Source organism: Chinchilla lanigera, unplaced genomic scaffold (assembly GCF_000276665.1).
Source record: "Chinchilla lanigera isolate Chin_1 unplaced genomic scaffold, ChiLan1.0 scaffold00135, whole genome shotgun sequence".
Taxonomy (NCBI): Eukaryota; Metazoa; Chordata; class Mammalia; order Rodentia; family Chinchillidae; genus Chinchilla; species Chinchilla lanigera.
Window position 1 is genome coordinate 3,673,523 of NW_004955536.1, and position 18,204 is coordinate 3,691,726.

An 18,204-nucleotide genomic window follows, 5' to 3' on the forward strand; every position below is an offset into this window, starting at 1 on the left:
TTTTTTTGGTTTTTCTCCGGTACCGGGAACCGAACTCATGACCTTGCGCTTGCCAGGCAGACGCTTTGCCGCTGAGCTAAATCCCCAGCCCCAAGAAATACTTTCTTAATCCAACAAACTATCTTCACCTACATTTTATTTAGAATTTACTTTTACAATCATTTCACATACAGTTTTGTGATATACTTTTAATTGATTAATGTGTCTGGTGTAGGGTAAAAATTAAGATTTATTTTTTCTCATATATAAATCTATTTTCTCCAGCAGTGTGTGTAGAAATACCTCCCATTTGATTGTGATAGCAATTTTTAAAAAGTCATGTACTACACTTTGTGTGTCCTATTTCTTGAGTCACTATTATCCTCTATTGATCTTTTTATATCTATTTATAAAGACAGTAAAAAGAATAATGGCTGCTAGGTTGGGAGAGAAATGTGAAAATGAAGAATTATTATTATTTCAGTTTTACAAGATGAAAGAGCTCTGGATATACGTGATGGCGATGGTTGTACGGCAATGCAAATGAATCTGATTCCACTGAAATATACTCTTACAATGATTACGATGGCAGTTTTTCATTTTCTGTATTTTACTATAAAATGTGGTATTATAAAAATAAAAGATTTGCAAAAAATTGAAACTAGAAGTCAATAACCTATAACATGAAAGAAAATTCTTTCCAAGTTAACTGTTTTACATTTCAATGTCTGAGTTTCATATTTAGAGGATAATTTTGTGTCTTGCTATATACATTTATTTCTCCCTAAGCCATGGATTTTTCTTAGACATTAAAATATACAAAACTGAATAAATAAGTGGATTGTAATTGTTTTCATGGGGGGTATTTTATAGTTAAAATTTTTGTTTTCCTAACATAAATTATAAATCAATATTAAAATGGCAAAAATCTTACACTAGATCCTTCGTTTCTACGGGTTCTATGGGTTCTGCACCAACAGATTCAACTAAGTGGGTATCTGAAGTGTTTTTTAAAAACACATATTTAGACTTTTTTCTTTTCAGATTTAATAAACAATACACCTATTTACATAACATTGATGCTGCATCAGGAATTAGGCATACTGTGCAGATGATTTAAAGTATGTAGGAATATGTTGGTAGGCCTAAGCAAATACTACGTATACCACCATATTCTGTAAGAGACTTGAAAAAGCACCAATTTTACAACCTACATGGCGTTCCCAGAACCATTCCTTATGTATACATTTATATGTGGCATTTTATTTGAACTTGTGTCGGGTCTAAGAGTTAAACTTCATTATAATACAAGAATTAACTTTCAATTTGTTTTCATATTTGTGATTTTGACCTGAGACTGAAAAAGTAAAGCTCAAATCTTAGACATAGTTAAAACTAAATGCAGTCTGGATTTATTTTTTCTGTTTTCCTTAAGTACAGTAGTTTAGTTGTTGTCCTAGAAAGGTATGACATGGTAGAACCGTTTTGCCAATAGGTCCCCCCAACAAATTCCTAAAGGAGAATGTGTGCTTTATGAAACCTTGTCTTAACCTGAACGCCCTTTAAAAGTCTAACTTCTGTAAATTAAGCCTACGTGCCCAGTGGTGCGGGCTACAGAGCGCTCCTGCACCTACAGCTGAGAGGATCAGGCGCCTCCAAAGTTGAGGAAAGTGGGCGGGGCCTGCACAGAGCTCCGCTCCGCCCCTCCCGCCACGAGCTGTGGACCAACCGCCGGGGCCAGAGCCGCCTGGGTGGCCAGGCCAGTGCCACGCCATGCTGACTCTCCTGCTGATCCTCTCGGGCCTGGGCCGTCTGGCCGCCTCCTTCAGCTCGCGTAAGGAGGATACTGAGCACTGGAGGCGCCGCCCCTGCCGGCTGTGCGGCCTCGGGCGCGGCGGGCGACCTGGGCGGGATGCGGATTGGGCTCCGACAGCTCCTACGGGACCCGGGTCTGCCCGCCGCCCCGCCCCGCGGAAAGAAAGGCGCCCCCGGGCGGCGCAGCCCGCTACACTCTCGGCCCACGCCGCAGCCAGCAACGCGGGGTCCTCGCCCCAGAGCCGCCCGGAGCCGAAGCGCGCGCGGGATGCAGGGGCTTGGAGGAGTGAGGAGGAGCAGAGGTGCGGGACGGGTGGAGACCGAGGACGCCGCCCACGGGGAAGCTCACGGGTGTTTCCTCGCTGCAGATTCTGAAAAACTGCAAATGACGGTGCCAGACAGGGTGGTGAGTGATGAGGATTTCGACGCGCAGGCAGAGCAGGTACTGTCAAGAATATAAGCGACCTCCTGTCTACTGCAGCTTGTGGCTCAAGGTGTAGATCCCTTTGCTTATTCTGTGTTCTAATTTACTGCGTGAAAGAACTTTTTTCTTTGAGTGACAGCAAGAGTTTGATTTTTAAAAATTTCTCAAGTAATATATGAGTGTTATGAACATATTTTAAAACACAAACTCAAAAAGAAAATCCCTACAGCCCCTATCTCACAAATAGCATAGAGAGTTTACTGGACTGTTCTCGAAAATATTTGCATCTATGTATGTGTTCTGTGAGGTCATACTATTTGTCTTATAACATGATTTTAAAATAGCAATATATAAAAAATATCATCATGCTTATATATGCATATATATGTGCCATAAATCTTTTGTAAATCTAATGACATTTTAATCAAATTAGTAAAGCACGTGCATTGTGAAATTAGATTTAGACTACAGAATGATATGAAAAAAGTGAATATCTGAAAAAAGTGAATAGGCTGTTTTTAAAGATAGTAAATTTGAATGAAATGAATAGTTAATGATATACAAACACATACACACATATTTTAATCATATAAGAGTGTTATTGACTTTTATTTATAAAATTAAGATTTACTTTTGTCACTAATATGGCTTTATTTTTCGTAACCACATCGAATCTCATAGATGCAACAATATGTACTTTATTAAGTTTTTAGCATATGTTTTCATAAACTTTGGAAAATTATCTCCTTAGGGTCAACAGGCAAAGCATTATTTTTTCACAAATATTGCAAAATGTTCTCCAGAAAAATTGTATTGTTTGGCAGTCATTATCAGAGAATGATGATACATATTTTCCTGCACCTGCAACAGGCTTAGTTCAGTCTTCTTGGTCTATGCTGACTTGAGCATCAGAATGAATATCTCACTTTAGCCCATGTTCTTATTAAGCTTGAAGATATACATACTTTTAGCAATATTGATTACTTGACTTACATTTCTTTCTAATTTCTTACTTTGAAATCTCTAATAAATAGAGATATTTCTTATAAATAAGAAATAACACTTAGGATTAGAGCATTTTGCTTTCCAGAAGGGGAAGGATTGATGAAAAGGCAGAGATCTGATCCGATCTAAGAACTGGAACCTCCATAGGAGGTCTAAAAGAAACATGGCATTGCCAAATGAAAAACTTACACCTTGCAGCAAATTTCAGGGTCTGGGTATTCTCTGACTTACTTTCTGCTACCAAAAAAATCAGCGATTACACATGTAAAACGTGTTACACCAAAAATATAAATATATGTTACATATTGAAAGATTTTTACTTTCTTTTTTTTTTTTTTTTTTTTTTGTTTTTCTCCGGTACCGGGAACCGAACTCACGACCTTGCGCTTGCCAGGCAGGCGCTTTTGCCGCTGAGCTAAATCCCCAGCCCCGGATTTTTACTTTCTACATTGAAATAAAGTCATGATGTCATTGAACATAAAAAAAATATATTCCAGGGGGGTCAAAATGTTTAGGAGAGTGTATCATACTCTGAGGAAAATGGTACCCAAAAGAAAATATGATTAACCATAATAATACCAACAAGCACACACACATACACACACACAACACACACACACACACATCCCATCATGAGGGGTAACCATCATTACTTAATGATAGAATATTCAGTTTACTAGGGACATACAACAATTTTTAAATTGTAGGAATGTCATAAAATGCCCTCAGCATATATAAAATGAAAACTAGCATTAGAGAAACTATCAATACATTTTTGTAGCTCATAAGTATGTTTATTCAAATGCTGGTTGGCACCAATAACAGAATATTTATGAAGAAAAGTTACACAAGTTGAGCAATTTATTCAAGGGACATTGATTAGAAAGTCAACATATTTAAGTGAACATACTGTTTGCCCCAGGTCTGGTATTTGTGAGGATGATGAAGTACACCACAGAGTACTTCACTGTAATGGTTAATAGATACATTGTGTCAATTTGAGAAGTCTGGCAATTTAACTAACTGACTCAGCAGGGGGTCACAGGCCTCATTTTGTAAACATCCTTATCCTGTGCAAGAGAAGGGCACGCAAATGGTATGAGTGCTACACCTAACCCAAAGCGAGGAAAGTCTGCTTACTATATGAGAGGAAAAGAGACTGTCTCCCCCCTCCTTTTTGCTCTTGCTACTCTTGCTGTCTTCTGCCACCTTGAACTGTTGCCCCTCTGTCATGCACCCCTGCCTTGGAGCCAATGGATTATAGACTGAAACCTCCATAAACTGTGAGCTAAGTAAACCATTCCTTCCTTAATTTGGGGTGTCAGGTATTTTGTCCCAGCAATGAGAGAAAAGTACCAAGACAGTCATTCTTGAGGTTATTTATAATGGACAGTCATTCTTGAGGTTATTTATAACCATTATTACTTATAATGGTTATATATAATTTTACACATACAGTGTAACGAGAAAGAGAACGTACTCAAGAATCAGGACTCAAAGAAACATCTTTGGTAAACTCCCCTAAGTTCAATCTCCATGCTACTACAACATGTTGGGTCTCTGGCTTATATCAGCAAGAGCTGTGAAGAAGAATCTGGCTTTGGGAGACTAAGCAAAATTGTCAGTGATTGTCAAGCTAGCCCTGTCAGCGTAGCTACACAGCCACTAAAAGAGCTAACTTTGCCCAGAGGAATTTGAACCCTATAGAACATATTATAAATCTTATTATTGCTGTTTTAGCCAAGAATCAGAAACAACCAGACTTGTAAACATCCCCATAAATTAAAAAATAGCACTTTTCCAATCATGCTGTAATTGTATTCAAGCTCCACAGGAAATAACATACTTTGTTCTCAAAAATATGCAGAACATTCAACAAAACTGACCATAGTAGAAAAAAATCAAATACTTACAGTACATAATTCTTTAGTACGTAGTAATTCAGTTAACTGAAAACAGGTTAAGGAAGTCTTAAATTATTATGGGTGTTAGCTAATAAACATTGAACAAAATAAGGAATGTTTATACAACATTGCATCCTCACTGAAATAACTTACAACAAATGTTACTTAACAAGTTAAAAAGTCTGAAAATTTTTCAGCTTATTAAGAAATTAGATAAATAATTATAACTTTAAAAGTTTTAAAGGTGCTTCTAGAATTAAAAACTACAATTAATGAAAAAAAGAGCTACAATAATATCAAAAGTTGATTTCTGAAAAGAATATGAGATTAATTGTGGAGAGATGAAGGAAAATAAATAGGTGAAGAAAAACCTAGTCTTAGATATCACAAAATAGGTACAAATAGATTACAAAAGTAGACATAACAATAAAAAGTTATGCTATTACATTCTAATTTAAATAATATTCATAAAATATAACTTACAAAAGCAGACATAATATAACTAATATTAATACTCATAACCTGGTGACAGAATAAAACTTTTCTAAAATCCTACCTTCCTCTATTCTAGGCTGTGCTAGCTTTTAAAAAGCAGTGTGTTTGATTTTAAATTACTCAAATGTAAATAAACTTCTTTTGTATCTAAACCACTGTGTGCCCACTCTGATCAGACACTTAAGATAGTAACTTGTGCCTTTTGCAACCTGAATCAGTTTTACTTGTCTGCAGTCACGAGCTTCATCTGAAAGATTGTACAGTAATATTTTTGTGTGTCTTCTTTTATTTAATCTAGTGCATTAAAATAGTCAATCTTGCTATTTCTGATATCTATTCATGTATTTTATAGTGTTCAGTACCCTAAGAATTGGATTGAAGTGTTGATGGACAACGTTTCTAGTTTTTAACCATTACATATAAATCTGCTTTACAGAAACAAGTGTTCTGTTGATATATGTTTTAAGGAGTGAAATTTTAGTTTAGAGTTGAAATGGGTATACTGTTGTATATTTCTAGGAATACATTTTTAGCAATGTATGAGAGTTTTATAAAATAAAAAATAAAGTATATTTTTAGCAATGTATGAGAGTTTTAGTTGTTCTGTAGCCTTTCTAATACAGTGTTCTCTCCAACTTTCTTTTTGTTTTTCCTTTTGTCAGTTTATGAAATTTTAATAAACAGTTATTAACTATAGTGTTAAGTGAAATAAGCCAAGGCCATAAAGACAAATGCTGCATGATTTCCACCATATGTGGATTCTTACTATGCTCATAGAAGAGGGGCTGGGGATTTAGCTCAGCAGCACAGCACCTGCCTGGCAAGCGCAAGGTCATGAGTTCAATTCCCGGTACTGGAAGAAAAAACAAAAACAAAAGACAAAAACTATGCTCATAGAAGAGACCAGAATAACAGTGACCAGAGACCACAGAGAGGAGAAAAGGACATAGAAAGAAACTGGTGAAAGATTAAGAAATTTTGAAAAAATAATATAAAATTGTGTTAATTTTATTCTTTTTCTCATTTTTGGTTTATTTGGTATACTACAAGGAATAGTGATTATGTTAACTTCTTCAGTACTTGTAGACAAACTGGATGTGAGTTGCAGTTATCATCTTTCAGCCTAGAAAGTGGGTTTTAATTTTCTTGAAGGTATCATTGCGTGAATAACGGTTTCTAATTTTGTTAGTGTTAATCCGAGTATTTATTTTATGGCTATTTTAGTCTCCTTAAAATTACTTGCCAACACAAGGCCATGGAAATATTCTATTTTTATCTTCCAGAAACTTCGTAATTTTGTTTTGCTATTTATATCTGTGACTATTCCTAGGTGTTTCATGAAGTAAAGTAGGATTCAAGGGTCATTTTATCCATATGGGTATCTTTTGCTTTAACACTACTTAAAAAACTATAATCATTTCTGCATTTATCTAAGTAGGTACCTTTGGAAAAAAGTATTTTTATAGATTTATTTTTAGAACTTCAGTTCTTTCCAAACATATAATTGTTTTTATACAAATAACCCATTATCTTTGTTATCACAGATTTTTACTTTTATCTATCTCTGCTCAGAATAATTTTGAGTATTATAGGTTGTTACCATCCATCTATAAAATTGAACAAATTCTTGCCAAGTTTTACAAAGTTTGCCATAACTTTACATTGCATACAATTCAATTATGTAAGCCCATTTTGATTAAACTGAATCTTACCAATAACAGCCTTTCCAATTCATGAATTTGGCTTATTTTTTCCCTTTATTTTATTTAATATTTTGAGAAGTCCTTTTATGTTGTAAATGGTATTTGTGGTTCATTTTCTAAATATTTCTCATTTTATAAAAATTAGGTAGGTTTTTGTTTAACTGTATATATGTCTTGTGAATAATAAATTATCACTATCATTTTCTACAGTTTCTATTAATTATTTTCTACTGTTTTGTTTGAGTTTTATATGCACTTCATTCTTATTATTTGCAAGTAAGTGTAATTTTTTTCTTATTTGTAAGCTGCTTGTTGTAGTGACCAGGAACTCCACCCTCTAATAGTTCATCTAGTTTATCCATGTTTTATTTTGTTTTGTTTTCTGTTTATTTTTGTTTTTACTGTGGGGGAAACTCCAATGTCAAAAATAAGTATGGAAGTTGACTAATAGTATTCTTTTGTTTTTACTGAATGGGAAAAATCAATACTTAAAAAAAATCAATATAAATTTGCCTGTTAAGTGTCACAAATAAATTTTATTAGTTTATGAAAGCTTTTTTATTTCCAGACACTGTTTACGTGTGTTTGTGTATACATGTATTTTATTCCATGGCTATAATAGATCAACATTTTATTCCTGGAACAAGCCCACTTTGATATCACATATTCATATTTCTTTGATTTAATTAGCTAATATTTTGTTGGGTTTTGAAATTATGATAATGAGAATTATGCTATACTATCTAGATTATGCTGCTGCTTCAAATTACTTGGGAAGTACACTGACTTTCTATATTTCTTGGTTATTTGTAAAATGACCATCTTTACTTCATTATAAATCACCCTCGAAGCCCTGTGGAGCTGAATGATCATTTTGGGGAAAATTTTTTACAAATTCAATTTCTTGGTAGTTGGATTTAAACCTATTTACCATTTACTATATCTTTATACCCTTTCTTTTATATTTTTCAGTTCTTCACATTTTCTTATTCACTATTTATATCTTTCTCATTAATTGGATCTTAGCCCCTTATCTTGGAGGGGCATGGAGAATGATGTTTAGAGTCGACTCTCTGTGTATTGTGTGCTGTGTATGTTTAGAATTAAGTCTCTGTGTTGTGTGTGCTAATTTATGTCACTACTGCAATCAATAAGCCAATCCAGAAAATATGTGTATACACACATATAAAGATGATGTTGGGATGTGCACGGTGTGTGAATGTGTTATTCATAAATGAATATTTATGTTAAAACCATGAATTTGTCTAGTCCTTATTCAAAATTATATGACAGGATAGAAATGTGGGGAAGGAAAATACAATAGGCAAAACACAAATAGAAATTAGGCTTTTATTTCAGTGTAATAAATTTCAGGTATTTTTGAGCCATCACCCGGCTTGATTCAGTCTTATCATCTCTTTAACAAGACAGAGAGGCAAGACAGTATTCAACAGGACAAGGAAGCCAGACATGATAGTATAGTTTGTAATCTCAGCATTATAGGAGACTGAGGCAGGCACATCATAAATTTAAGCCCAGTCTGGACAATTTAGTGATTTAGGGAGATGCTATCTTGGAAATAAAACAAAACATGGGCTAAGGATGTAGTTCAGTGTTAGGGCCCTAGGTTTAATCTCCAGTAGTACATTAAATAAAAGAAAGAGATAAAGACTCAGTTACTAGCACTTCTGGGGCTAAACGTTAAGTCCTTTCATTTTAAAAGCAGAACTGTGCTTTATTGTTTGACTTTCACTACATTTGTACTTCGAACTACAAAGAAGAAAAGATAATATTTAAATTTCTTCAGTGACTACTCAGTATTTCTAAATGTAACCTTCATCGTAAAATGAAATCTCATGTTGCGTAATAAGCATTAATGACTTATACTCAATTCTGAAGTAGACTCTGATTTGGTTTAAATTTAATTATAATTATTTTATACATCCAGGACTGAGGAAAGCTAGAAATATATATGGATATAATTTCAAGACATGCAAGATATAATCTGTTTCTTGGGTTTTTTGTTTTTTGTTTTTTTTTGTCTTTTTGAGACAAGGTCTTGCTATGCAGTTCAGGCTGGCCTTGAGCTCTCCTTGTAGCCCAGGCTGGTCTCAAACTTGCAAAGATCCTCCTGCCTCAACCTCCCAAGTGCTGGGATTGGGCTGGGGATATAGCTCAGTAGTACAAAGGCCTGCTTAGCAAGCACAAGGTCCTGAGTTCAATTCCCAGTACCAAAAAATAAAAAATAAAAATAAAACAGACCGAGTGCTGGGATGATAGACATGCACTACCACACCTGGCCTTATAATCTGTTTTTATGTGAACAAGTACATACATTTTTTAAAGTGACAGTTTTTTACTTTGTAGGAGTTGGAATTTCTAATGATTACTTTCTCCCTGAAAATTTCACTGCAGGTCACTTATATCATCGATATCAATAAGAAGAGTTACACTCTCCACCTTAAAAAACAGTAAGTGGTCATTCTTTTCTATACAATAGTTTTTATGGTGTGACAATTTTATAATCAGTATTTTACATTTACATTTCAAGGGTTTTTCAGGTTGCCTTTTTTTTTTCTAGTATGTTTGCAGCACATAACGACTGTATGCCTTCTAGAGAGCTGCTACATGTATATGACACATCTCAATTCTTTTTTCATCCCCTCCCCCTCTTTTCTCTCTCCACTCCCTCCATCTTTTGGTATTTTCTCCTTTAGCAGGAGATCTAGATCTCTTTTATTTTTCTCTTTATATTTGGGGTTTTTCTATGCTAAATTGAGCATAGATATCATATTGATTTCAAATGTTATTTCTTCCTTGTACTCATCATACATTTAAACATGAAGTTCATCTTCAGATTTTAAAAATGAATATTTGAGCCACATTCTATTCAAGAGATGTAAGTACTAATGCATATTTGATAAATGAAAATGACTCTCTAACTCTAAAATATAATCACCAATGGTTAATTATGGAAGTAATTTTGTCAACATTTAATTTTGATTGTCTGTACTTACCATTTTATATATTTATATGCCTTAAAAATTTAACTTGATTTTGCTAAACGATTTTTCTCATTTTGCTACAGTATATACTTTTAATCTATTAATTTTCTCCTATTTTCATCCTCTAAAGAAATCTGTATGAGTTATCTTCTACATATGTTGCCATACTTTAAAATTTCCTTCACATAAAACATGTGCAAACCTATGAAAAATGTGTGGTGTGTTAAGCTAGCAATTCTTATTTAATAATTTATAGTGCCTTTCTTCTATGTGTAATCTTAACTCATTTGTTTGATAGATACCATTCCATACTGTGTAAAACTGGTAAGTAATTAAGTTATTTTAAGGGATTGAAGCAATAAATTTCTGCAATAAATATCTACACAAATTTTCTTATAAGTGCATAAGAAGTCTACAGAGCTTTTGTTTTATAAACTTTCTGGATTAAAGCATAAACTGAGTTAATCTGAACAACCTCTAAAGCAGATTACTTTCTGAAGCAATAATAGCAATTTAGATCTCCCAAAACATGCATGACATGCTAAAATATTTTTGCTCATTTTCACTTCAGTTTGTATATGTCTGAGCTTGGATTTTTGGATTTTCCTGTGTGAGGCTGCCTATTCAGAGTTTATACTTTTTAATTATAGTTTTCCCACTGAATGGTTAAGAAAGCGAAAAAAAATCTCAGAATAATAACATTTATGTTTGTCCAGTGAATGCTACATATGCAAGCATTTTGCTTATATATTTAAAACAAAAAAAAGTATGTGTCTGGTAATCGTGAAATCTCATTATCCCAACTTCCAGATGGATTCACTTCTCTTGTTCCTCACTGCCAATTATAATTACAATATTTCATAAATTCTGTTTTATACTCATTCAGCTATAAATGTTGAGATCTATAAAAAATCATAATGCTTTGAGTCTTACCTTAAATGATATATCAGTCAGTGTTTACTAGACAAACATATAATACAAGATATGCAGATATATAGGAATTTACAAAATTGGCTTACAGTAGCTGCCCACAGAGTCAGATACGAAAGAATGCAGAGGGTCTGTTTGCACACTGGAGACTGAAGGATCCAGTTGAAGATCTGGAACTCACTGCAGCGTCCCATGTGAGTTCTTATCAGGAGGCCTATGGGTCTGTAATAGAAGGTTGAAGTGTCTACACCTGAAGGCTGAAGGATATTTGTGCCGGAAGCTGAAGAGTCTGCACAGGAAGCCAGAAGATGATGTCCAAGGTGAAGGCAAAGACTGCACAGAGGCAAATCCATCCTTCTTCATTTATCATTTATACCTTCCAGGTGACAGGCTGCTCTAGGGTGAGCTTTTCTTATTCAAGTTGACACAATCTATCAGCAATCACAAATGCAATAAATGGTACAATTTTACGTATTCTGTTGAACAATTTATTTATCTTGGGTCACAAAAGTGACTTCAGTTCTTTTACATGTATCATTTCTTGCATACAACCTTGAAGTTCTTGTCCTCAGGAGATAGTATATATACATTTCCCCAACTTAACCTCTTTCAGATTTTGTATTTTCTTCTAGGTTTATATTTTTATTTGTTAGATTTGGGTTCTTTATTTTCAATCTTTGTTTTATCATTTTTTCTTCCTTGTTTTTTCTACCATTACCAATTTCCAGGAGTCTTTACTTGTTCTGTGAATTAAACCTTCCTCTTCTGTATGTCGCAAATGTGGTACTCACTCTATCTTCTGATTTTCTTTGATTTACTGGCATAAAAATAAATTTTCATAGAATCGACTCTCTTCATATTTTATTTTATAAATTCTGAAATTGCTCTAATACTTTCACATCTTGAATTTATATCCAAGTAGTATGTAGTATATTTGATTTCACATTGAAGATATGTAATATTTCTGTAAGTTTCATTACTGAACATTTGTATTGCATTTTCTAAGACATATCAGTATTGTTTCATGGTTTGTTGACACCTCATTTTTTCCATTATATTACAATTCTTTGATGATCCAGGTATTGTATAATTACAATAAATTTATATTTCCTTCAAAATATTTAATGTCATCCTTTCAGAATCTGTGCATATCTACAAATGTCCCTTTTATTGTCATAATAGAGTAACATTTAGGTAATAGAACATGTGTGTCATATTCTTTTTGTATAGTTTTGTAATTTGATGTAGTCTATTTTAAATGAGCTTTTCAATATTTGTTTGGTTGTGCATACGTGTGTGTATGCTACTATAGTTGTGTGTCTTTAATTCTCTCAGATGTAGCCTAATTCCTTATTTCAAGAAAATGAAGAGAATATTTTCTTTATCAACTTCTTAATTTTTTAATTCTATGAGAAGTGTGTTTCCCTAGCTCTTAAGTACCTGCCTTCTCTATTGCATTTTTGTCTGTAACTATTTCAAAATATTCTATGTGCATTTTACCAGTATTTCTACTCTGTATTTGCTTTACCACCATTTCAAATCTTAATAAAGAACTTATCCTGTCATATGTATTGAATAATTTAAGTATAGCTACGATGTCATTAAGTTTTGAGAATATGTTTTAAAATATTAATTGATTGCTTTGGAAAATTAAATTTTATTGAAAACCCATGCTGCTTCATTAGGACTCGATTTTAAAGATTTGGTTTTTTCCTTTGATTATTTTCCTTACATGAGATGTTGCTTCTCTTTGAGTGATCATTTGCATTTTTATTACTTCTCTAAGCCAGACTCTTATTTCACATAGAAAAGTGTATTTTTGAGGGTTAAGGCGAATAAACTTGCAAACTGTGGTGTCATAATTTTAATTATACTTGTCCCAATAGCTGTTAGATTTTTTCTTTATTTTATGAAATAATAAAATATTAGTTTAACATCAAACAATAAGATAATAACAATAGTTACTACAGTATATATCATTATTTTCAAAGTAGTTACTCAAACTAGAAGACATAAACCACAAAGATTCTTACAAGAAAGAAACTCAACATGTTTCTTTTCATGCAAACTGAACATGCAAATCTTTCTTTTCAGTGAAGTAAGGTAAAGTAGTAGTATAAATGAAACCAATTAGCATATATGTTGAAATATTTTTAAAACAGGAATTTGTAATTTGGGGAAGTATCAAACTTGTATTTTTTATTTATCTCTTCTGTTTTGTTTTTTGTTTGTGTTTTTCATAAGAGAAACTATGCAATATTTGGGCTTGTGTGTCTGACTTATTTCACTTAACATTATGTTCTTAAGTTGTGTCCATTAACCAACAAATGCCTCAGTATTATCTTTCTTTATGACAGGACAGTTGTCCATGGTGTATAAATACCGTGTTTTCCTTATCTATTCATCTGTTGATGGAACATTTGGGTTGTTCCCAAGAGTTAGTTATTGCAAATTGTGCTGCTAGAAACACGGGTATGCATATATACCTGTAATATGATAACTTTTAAGTCTTTTGGGAAGATACCTAGAAGAGGGATAGCTGGGTCAAATTGAATTTCTATTTATAGATTTTTGAGGAATCTGTATACTGATTTCCACAATGGTTGCACCAGCCTACACTTCCACCAACCATGTAGAATTCCTTTTTCCCCAGGACCCTACCAGCATTTGTTCTTATTAGATATTTTTTTATGACAATCGTTCTTTCTGAGGTAAGATAGACTGTTAGTGTAGTTTTAATTTGTATTTCTCTGATGGCCAGAGATGATGAGGATTTTTTTCATATATTTATTGGTCATTTGTATATATTCTAAGAAGTGACTATTCATTTCAGATGCCCATCTTTTATTTTGGGTGGTCTTTTTTTTTTTCACTGACATTTTTGATGTTAGTTTTCTGTCCATGAACTAGCTAGCACAACTTTTGGCCCACTGTGTAGACTATCTCTTTTCTATGTCAGTTGTTTCCTTTGCTGTGCAGATGTTTTTAAATTTGATATGATCCTATTTCTCAGAAAATCCTTGCCCATGCTGATACCTGTATGTACCTGGGGTTGTTTCTGCTTCTTCTGTTCTGTTCCATTGATACACATGTGTGTTTTTGTGCCAGTATCATGCTGTTTTAATCAGTGTAGCTCTATAAGATAACTTCAAGTCTGGGATTGTGGTGCTGCCTGCTTTTCTCTTGTTAAACAGAATTGCTTTTTCTATCCTGGGTCTCTTCTGATTCCATGTAAATTTTAGGGTTGTTTTCTCTAGCTCTGTGAAAAATGACATCGACATTTTGATTGAGCTTGCATTAAATCTGTACATCAGTTTTGGAATTCTTTCTGGGGTAAGATGATTATGTTTGTTCTGCCAAACCAGAAATTAGATATTCTCCATTTTCTAATGTCTGCTTCAGTTTCCTTTTTCAGTCTGATGTAATTTTCATTGTTGAGGTCTTCCATGACCTTTGTTAGGTTAATACCTAAGTACTTAAATTTTTGATGCTATAATGAATGGGATTGTTTTCCTCATTTCTTTTTCTGCGAGTTCCTTATTAGTGTACAGGAATGTTACTAATCTTTGTGTTTATTTTGTATCTTGCTACACTGCTGAATTTGCTTATCAGTTCAACAAGTCTTTTTTGGACTTTTTTTTTTAGTCCTGTGAGTAAAGGGTCATATCATCTGCAGATAATCATATGTTTACTTCATCTTTTCCTATATGTATCCCATTTATTTCTCTTGCCTGATTGCTCTGGCCAGTGTTTTCAGGATCATGTTGAACAGGAGTGGTGATAATGGACATCTTTGTCTTGTTCCTGATTTTAGGGGGAAGGCTTTCAGCTTTTCTCCATTTAATATAACATTGGGGGTAAGTTGGTCATAAATGGCTTATGCTATGATAAGGTCTTTCTATGCATATTTTCTTCAGGGTTCTTATCATGCATGAGTGTTGGATTTTGTCAAAAGCTTTCTCTGCATCTACTGAGATGATGTGATTTTTGTCCATGCTTTTTTCTATGTGATGAATTAGATTTATTGATTTGCATTGTTGAACCATCCTTGAATTTCTGGTATGAAGCATACTTTGTCAGAGTATATGATCTTTTTTATTATTTGTTGCATTCTTGGTTTAGTTTTGGTTATTCATAGGTATCTAGGAATTGCTCCATTTGTTCTGAGTTCCTCATTTTTTGACATACATGTTTGTGAAATAGATGCTAATAATTTTCTGGGTTTCAGAAGTGTCTTTTCATTTCTAATTGCATTATTTGTATCCTTTCTTTACCTTGTTTTGGTTAATTGGCTCAGAGTTTGTCTATTTTATTTATTATTTCAAGGAACCAGCTTGTCAATTCATCAATCTTTTGTATTGTTTTTTAGTCTCTATTTTATTAATTTCTGCTCTGATCTTTATAATTTTTTTCCTTGTAAAAACTCTAGGATTGGATTGTTCTGTTTTTTCTAACCTTGAGATGCATCATTGAGTATTTATTTGGACTTATTCTATTTTCCTGATGTGGACATTCAACTCTATAAAGTTCCCTCCTAGGAGTGCTTTGTTTCCCATAAGCTCTGGTATGTTATACTGGTATTATTACTTAATTTTAGAAACTGTCTTACTTTTTCCTCAGTTTCCTTTCTGACTCATTCATGATTCAAGAGTGTGTTGTTTAATTTCCATGTTTGCATAATTTCTGTGGTTTCTCTTACTGTTGAGGTCTAGCTTAATTGCACTGTGATTGATAATATGCACAGTAAAATTTTAATGCTTTTGTTTTTACTTAGCCATGATGTACGTGGGTCTCTTTTGGAGAAAGTCTCATGTACAGCCAATAAGAATGTACGCATCTTTTAAGTCCATTTGTAGGTTTGGTTCAACTCTATTTCTTTGCTGATTTTTGTGTGGTGGATCTACTTGCCATAGTAGGGTATCGAGATCCCCCTCTATAATGATATTGATGCTTATCTGATCTTTTATGTCCATTAGAGTTTGTTTGATAAAGTTGGGTGCACCATAGTTTGGAGCATACATGTTTATAATTGTTATCTCTTCCTTTTTTTTATGATATCGGGAATTGAACTCAGAACCTTGTGCTTGCCAAGCAGGCGTTTGTGCCACTGAGTTATATTCCCTGTCCCTTCTCTTCCTATTAAATGGTTCTGTTATCCCATATGTAACATCCTCCATTGTCTCTTTTAAACAGCTTTGGCTTGAAATCTACTTTGCCTGAAAATAGGATAGCTACTCCTACTTGTTTTCTAGTTCCTGTTGCATGTAATATTGATTTTCATCCTTTTGATTTTTAGTCTACAGATTTCTTTTGCTGTAAAATGTGTTCCTTGTATACAGCATACCAGTGGATTTTATTTCTTAATCCATTCTGTTAATCTGCATCTTTGATTCATGAGTTGAATCCATTTACATTAATAGTTACAATTGATAGATAGTGACATTTTCTTGCCATTGTATTAATTTACTTTTGCAATTTTGGTTTCTTTCCTTTTTACTTAATTACTTTCTTTTTTTATTTTAAAAATAAAAGGAGGAAGACACAGACAGACAGCTGTTTACAAAATAGCAAAAGAACAGTACAGACAGTACAGAGTTACAGAGTGGTAGGAAATTAACAATGCTTGTTGTATTACATACAGATATCTTCAAAGTGGTTTCTCATGAAAACAGATAGAGAGACATGCAATATTGAACAATCAAGGACTCATTAACAGTTTCTTTCAGCAAAGAAATAGAAGACAGTAGAACTGTTAGCTGTCCTATATACACATACATACAAAATTTCTCCTTCTTTCCCTTCTCTTTTCCCACATCCCAGTTGCCCTTTACCCTTGAGCATTTTCCTATCATTTCACGATGTCTATCATACCTCCAACTTTAAATTAACTCAGGTTTTACACGAGTGAGACAATGCGGTGCTTGTACGTGCAGGTCTCATTTATTTCACTTAAGAGTATGGTGTCTAGTTGTGACCATTTACCTATAAAAGCCTCAAGTTTATCTTTCTTTTTACCTGAGTAATATTCCATTATATAAAAGTACCACAATTTTCTTATTCAATCCTCAGTGGATGGACATTTGGGTTGCTTCCACAATTTAGTAATTACAAATTGTGCTGCTATGAACATAGGTGCACATATACCGCTGTGATATGATGTTTTTAGATCTGGGAAAATACCCAGAAGGGGAACAGCTGGGTTGAATGGGACCTCTAGACGTAGTTTTCTGAGGAATCTCCAAACTGATTTCCACAGTGGTTTCACCAGTCTGCATTCCCACCAGCAGTGGAAAAATGTTCCTATTTCTCCACAGCCTCGCCAGCATTTGTTATTGGTTGATTTCTTAATGCTAGCCATTCTCATTGGGGTAAGGAGGAATCTCAGTGTTGTTTTAATTTGCATTTCTCAAATGATTAATGATGTTGAACATTTCTCATGTATTTATTTGCCATTTGTATTTCCTTATCTGAGGAGTGTGTATTCATCTCAGATGCCCATTTTTGGATTGGGTCTTTGAATTTGGAAGGGTTGATATTTTTTAATTCTTTATAAGTTCTAGATAGAAGCCCTTTGTCTGAGAGAGAGTCAGCTAGAATGTTTTCCAACTCTGTGGGTTTTCTTTTTACTCTGGTGGTAATTTCTTTAGATGTGCGGAAACTTTACAGTAGGATGAGATCCCAGTTGTTGATTCTTTCAAGTGTTTCACGTGCAGTTTGGTTTTTGTTTATGAACTCTCTGCCTACCCCTATGTCTTCAAGGTTTTTACCTACCTTCTCTTCCAATAGATTTAGTGTTCCTATTTTCATATTGAGATCTGTGAACCATTTTGACTTGAGTTTGGTGCATGGTGATAGGCTTGGGTCTATTTTCAGTCTTTGGCAGGTAGCAAGCCAATTTTTCCAGCACCATTTACTAAAGAGGCTATCGTTCTCCCAGTGGGTTT

At 33.8% G+C, this 18,204-nt stretch overlaps 1 protein-coding gene across 1 annotated transcript in view; it reads left to right on the forward strand.

The window, feature by feature from the left end:
* Positions 1-1,694: 1,694 nt before the first annotated feature.
* The window catches only part of LOC102021800 (disintegrin and metalloproteinase domain-containing protein 18-like), a gene marked incomplete at its 3' end in the record, with an annotated part of 82,947 nt that continues 66,437 nt past the window's right edge, over positions 1,695-18,204 (forward strand). Inside the window, 3 exon segments of the mRNA XM_005410550.2 lie at positions 1,695-1,813; positions 2,163-2,236; positions 9,741-9,796. Of these exon segments, the coding sequence (XP_005410607.2) occupies positions 1,753-1,813; positions 2,163-2,236; positions 9,741-9,796 (191 nt within the window).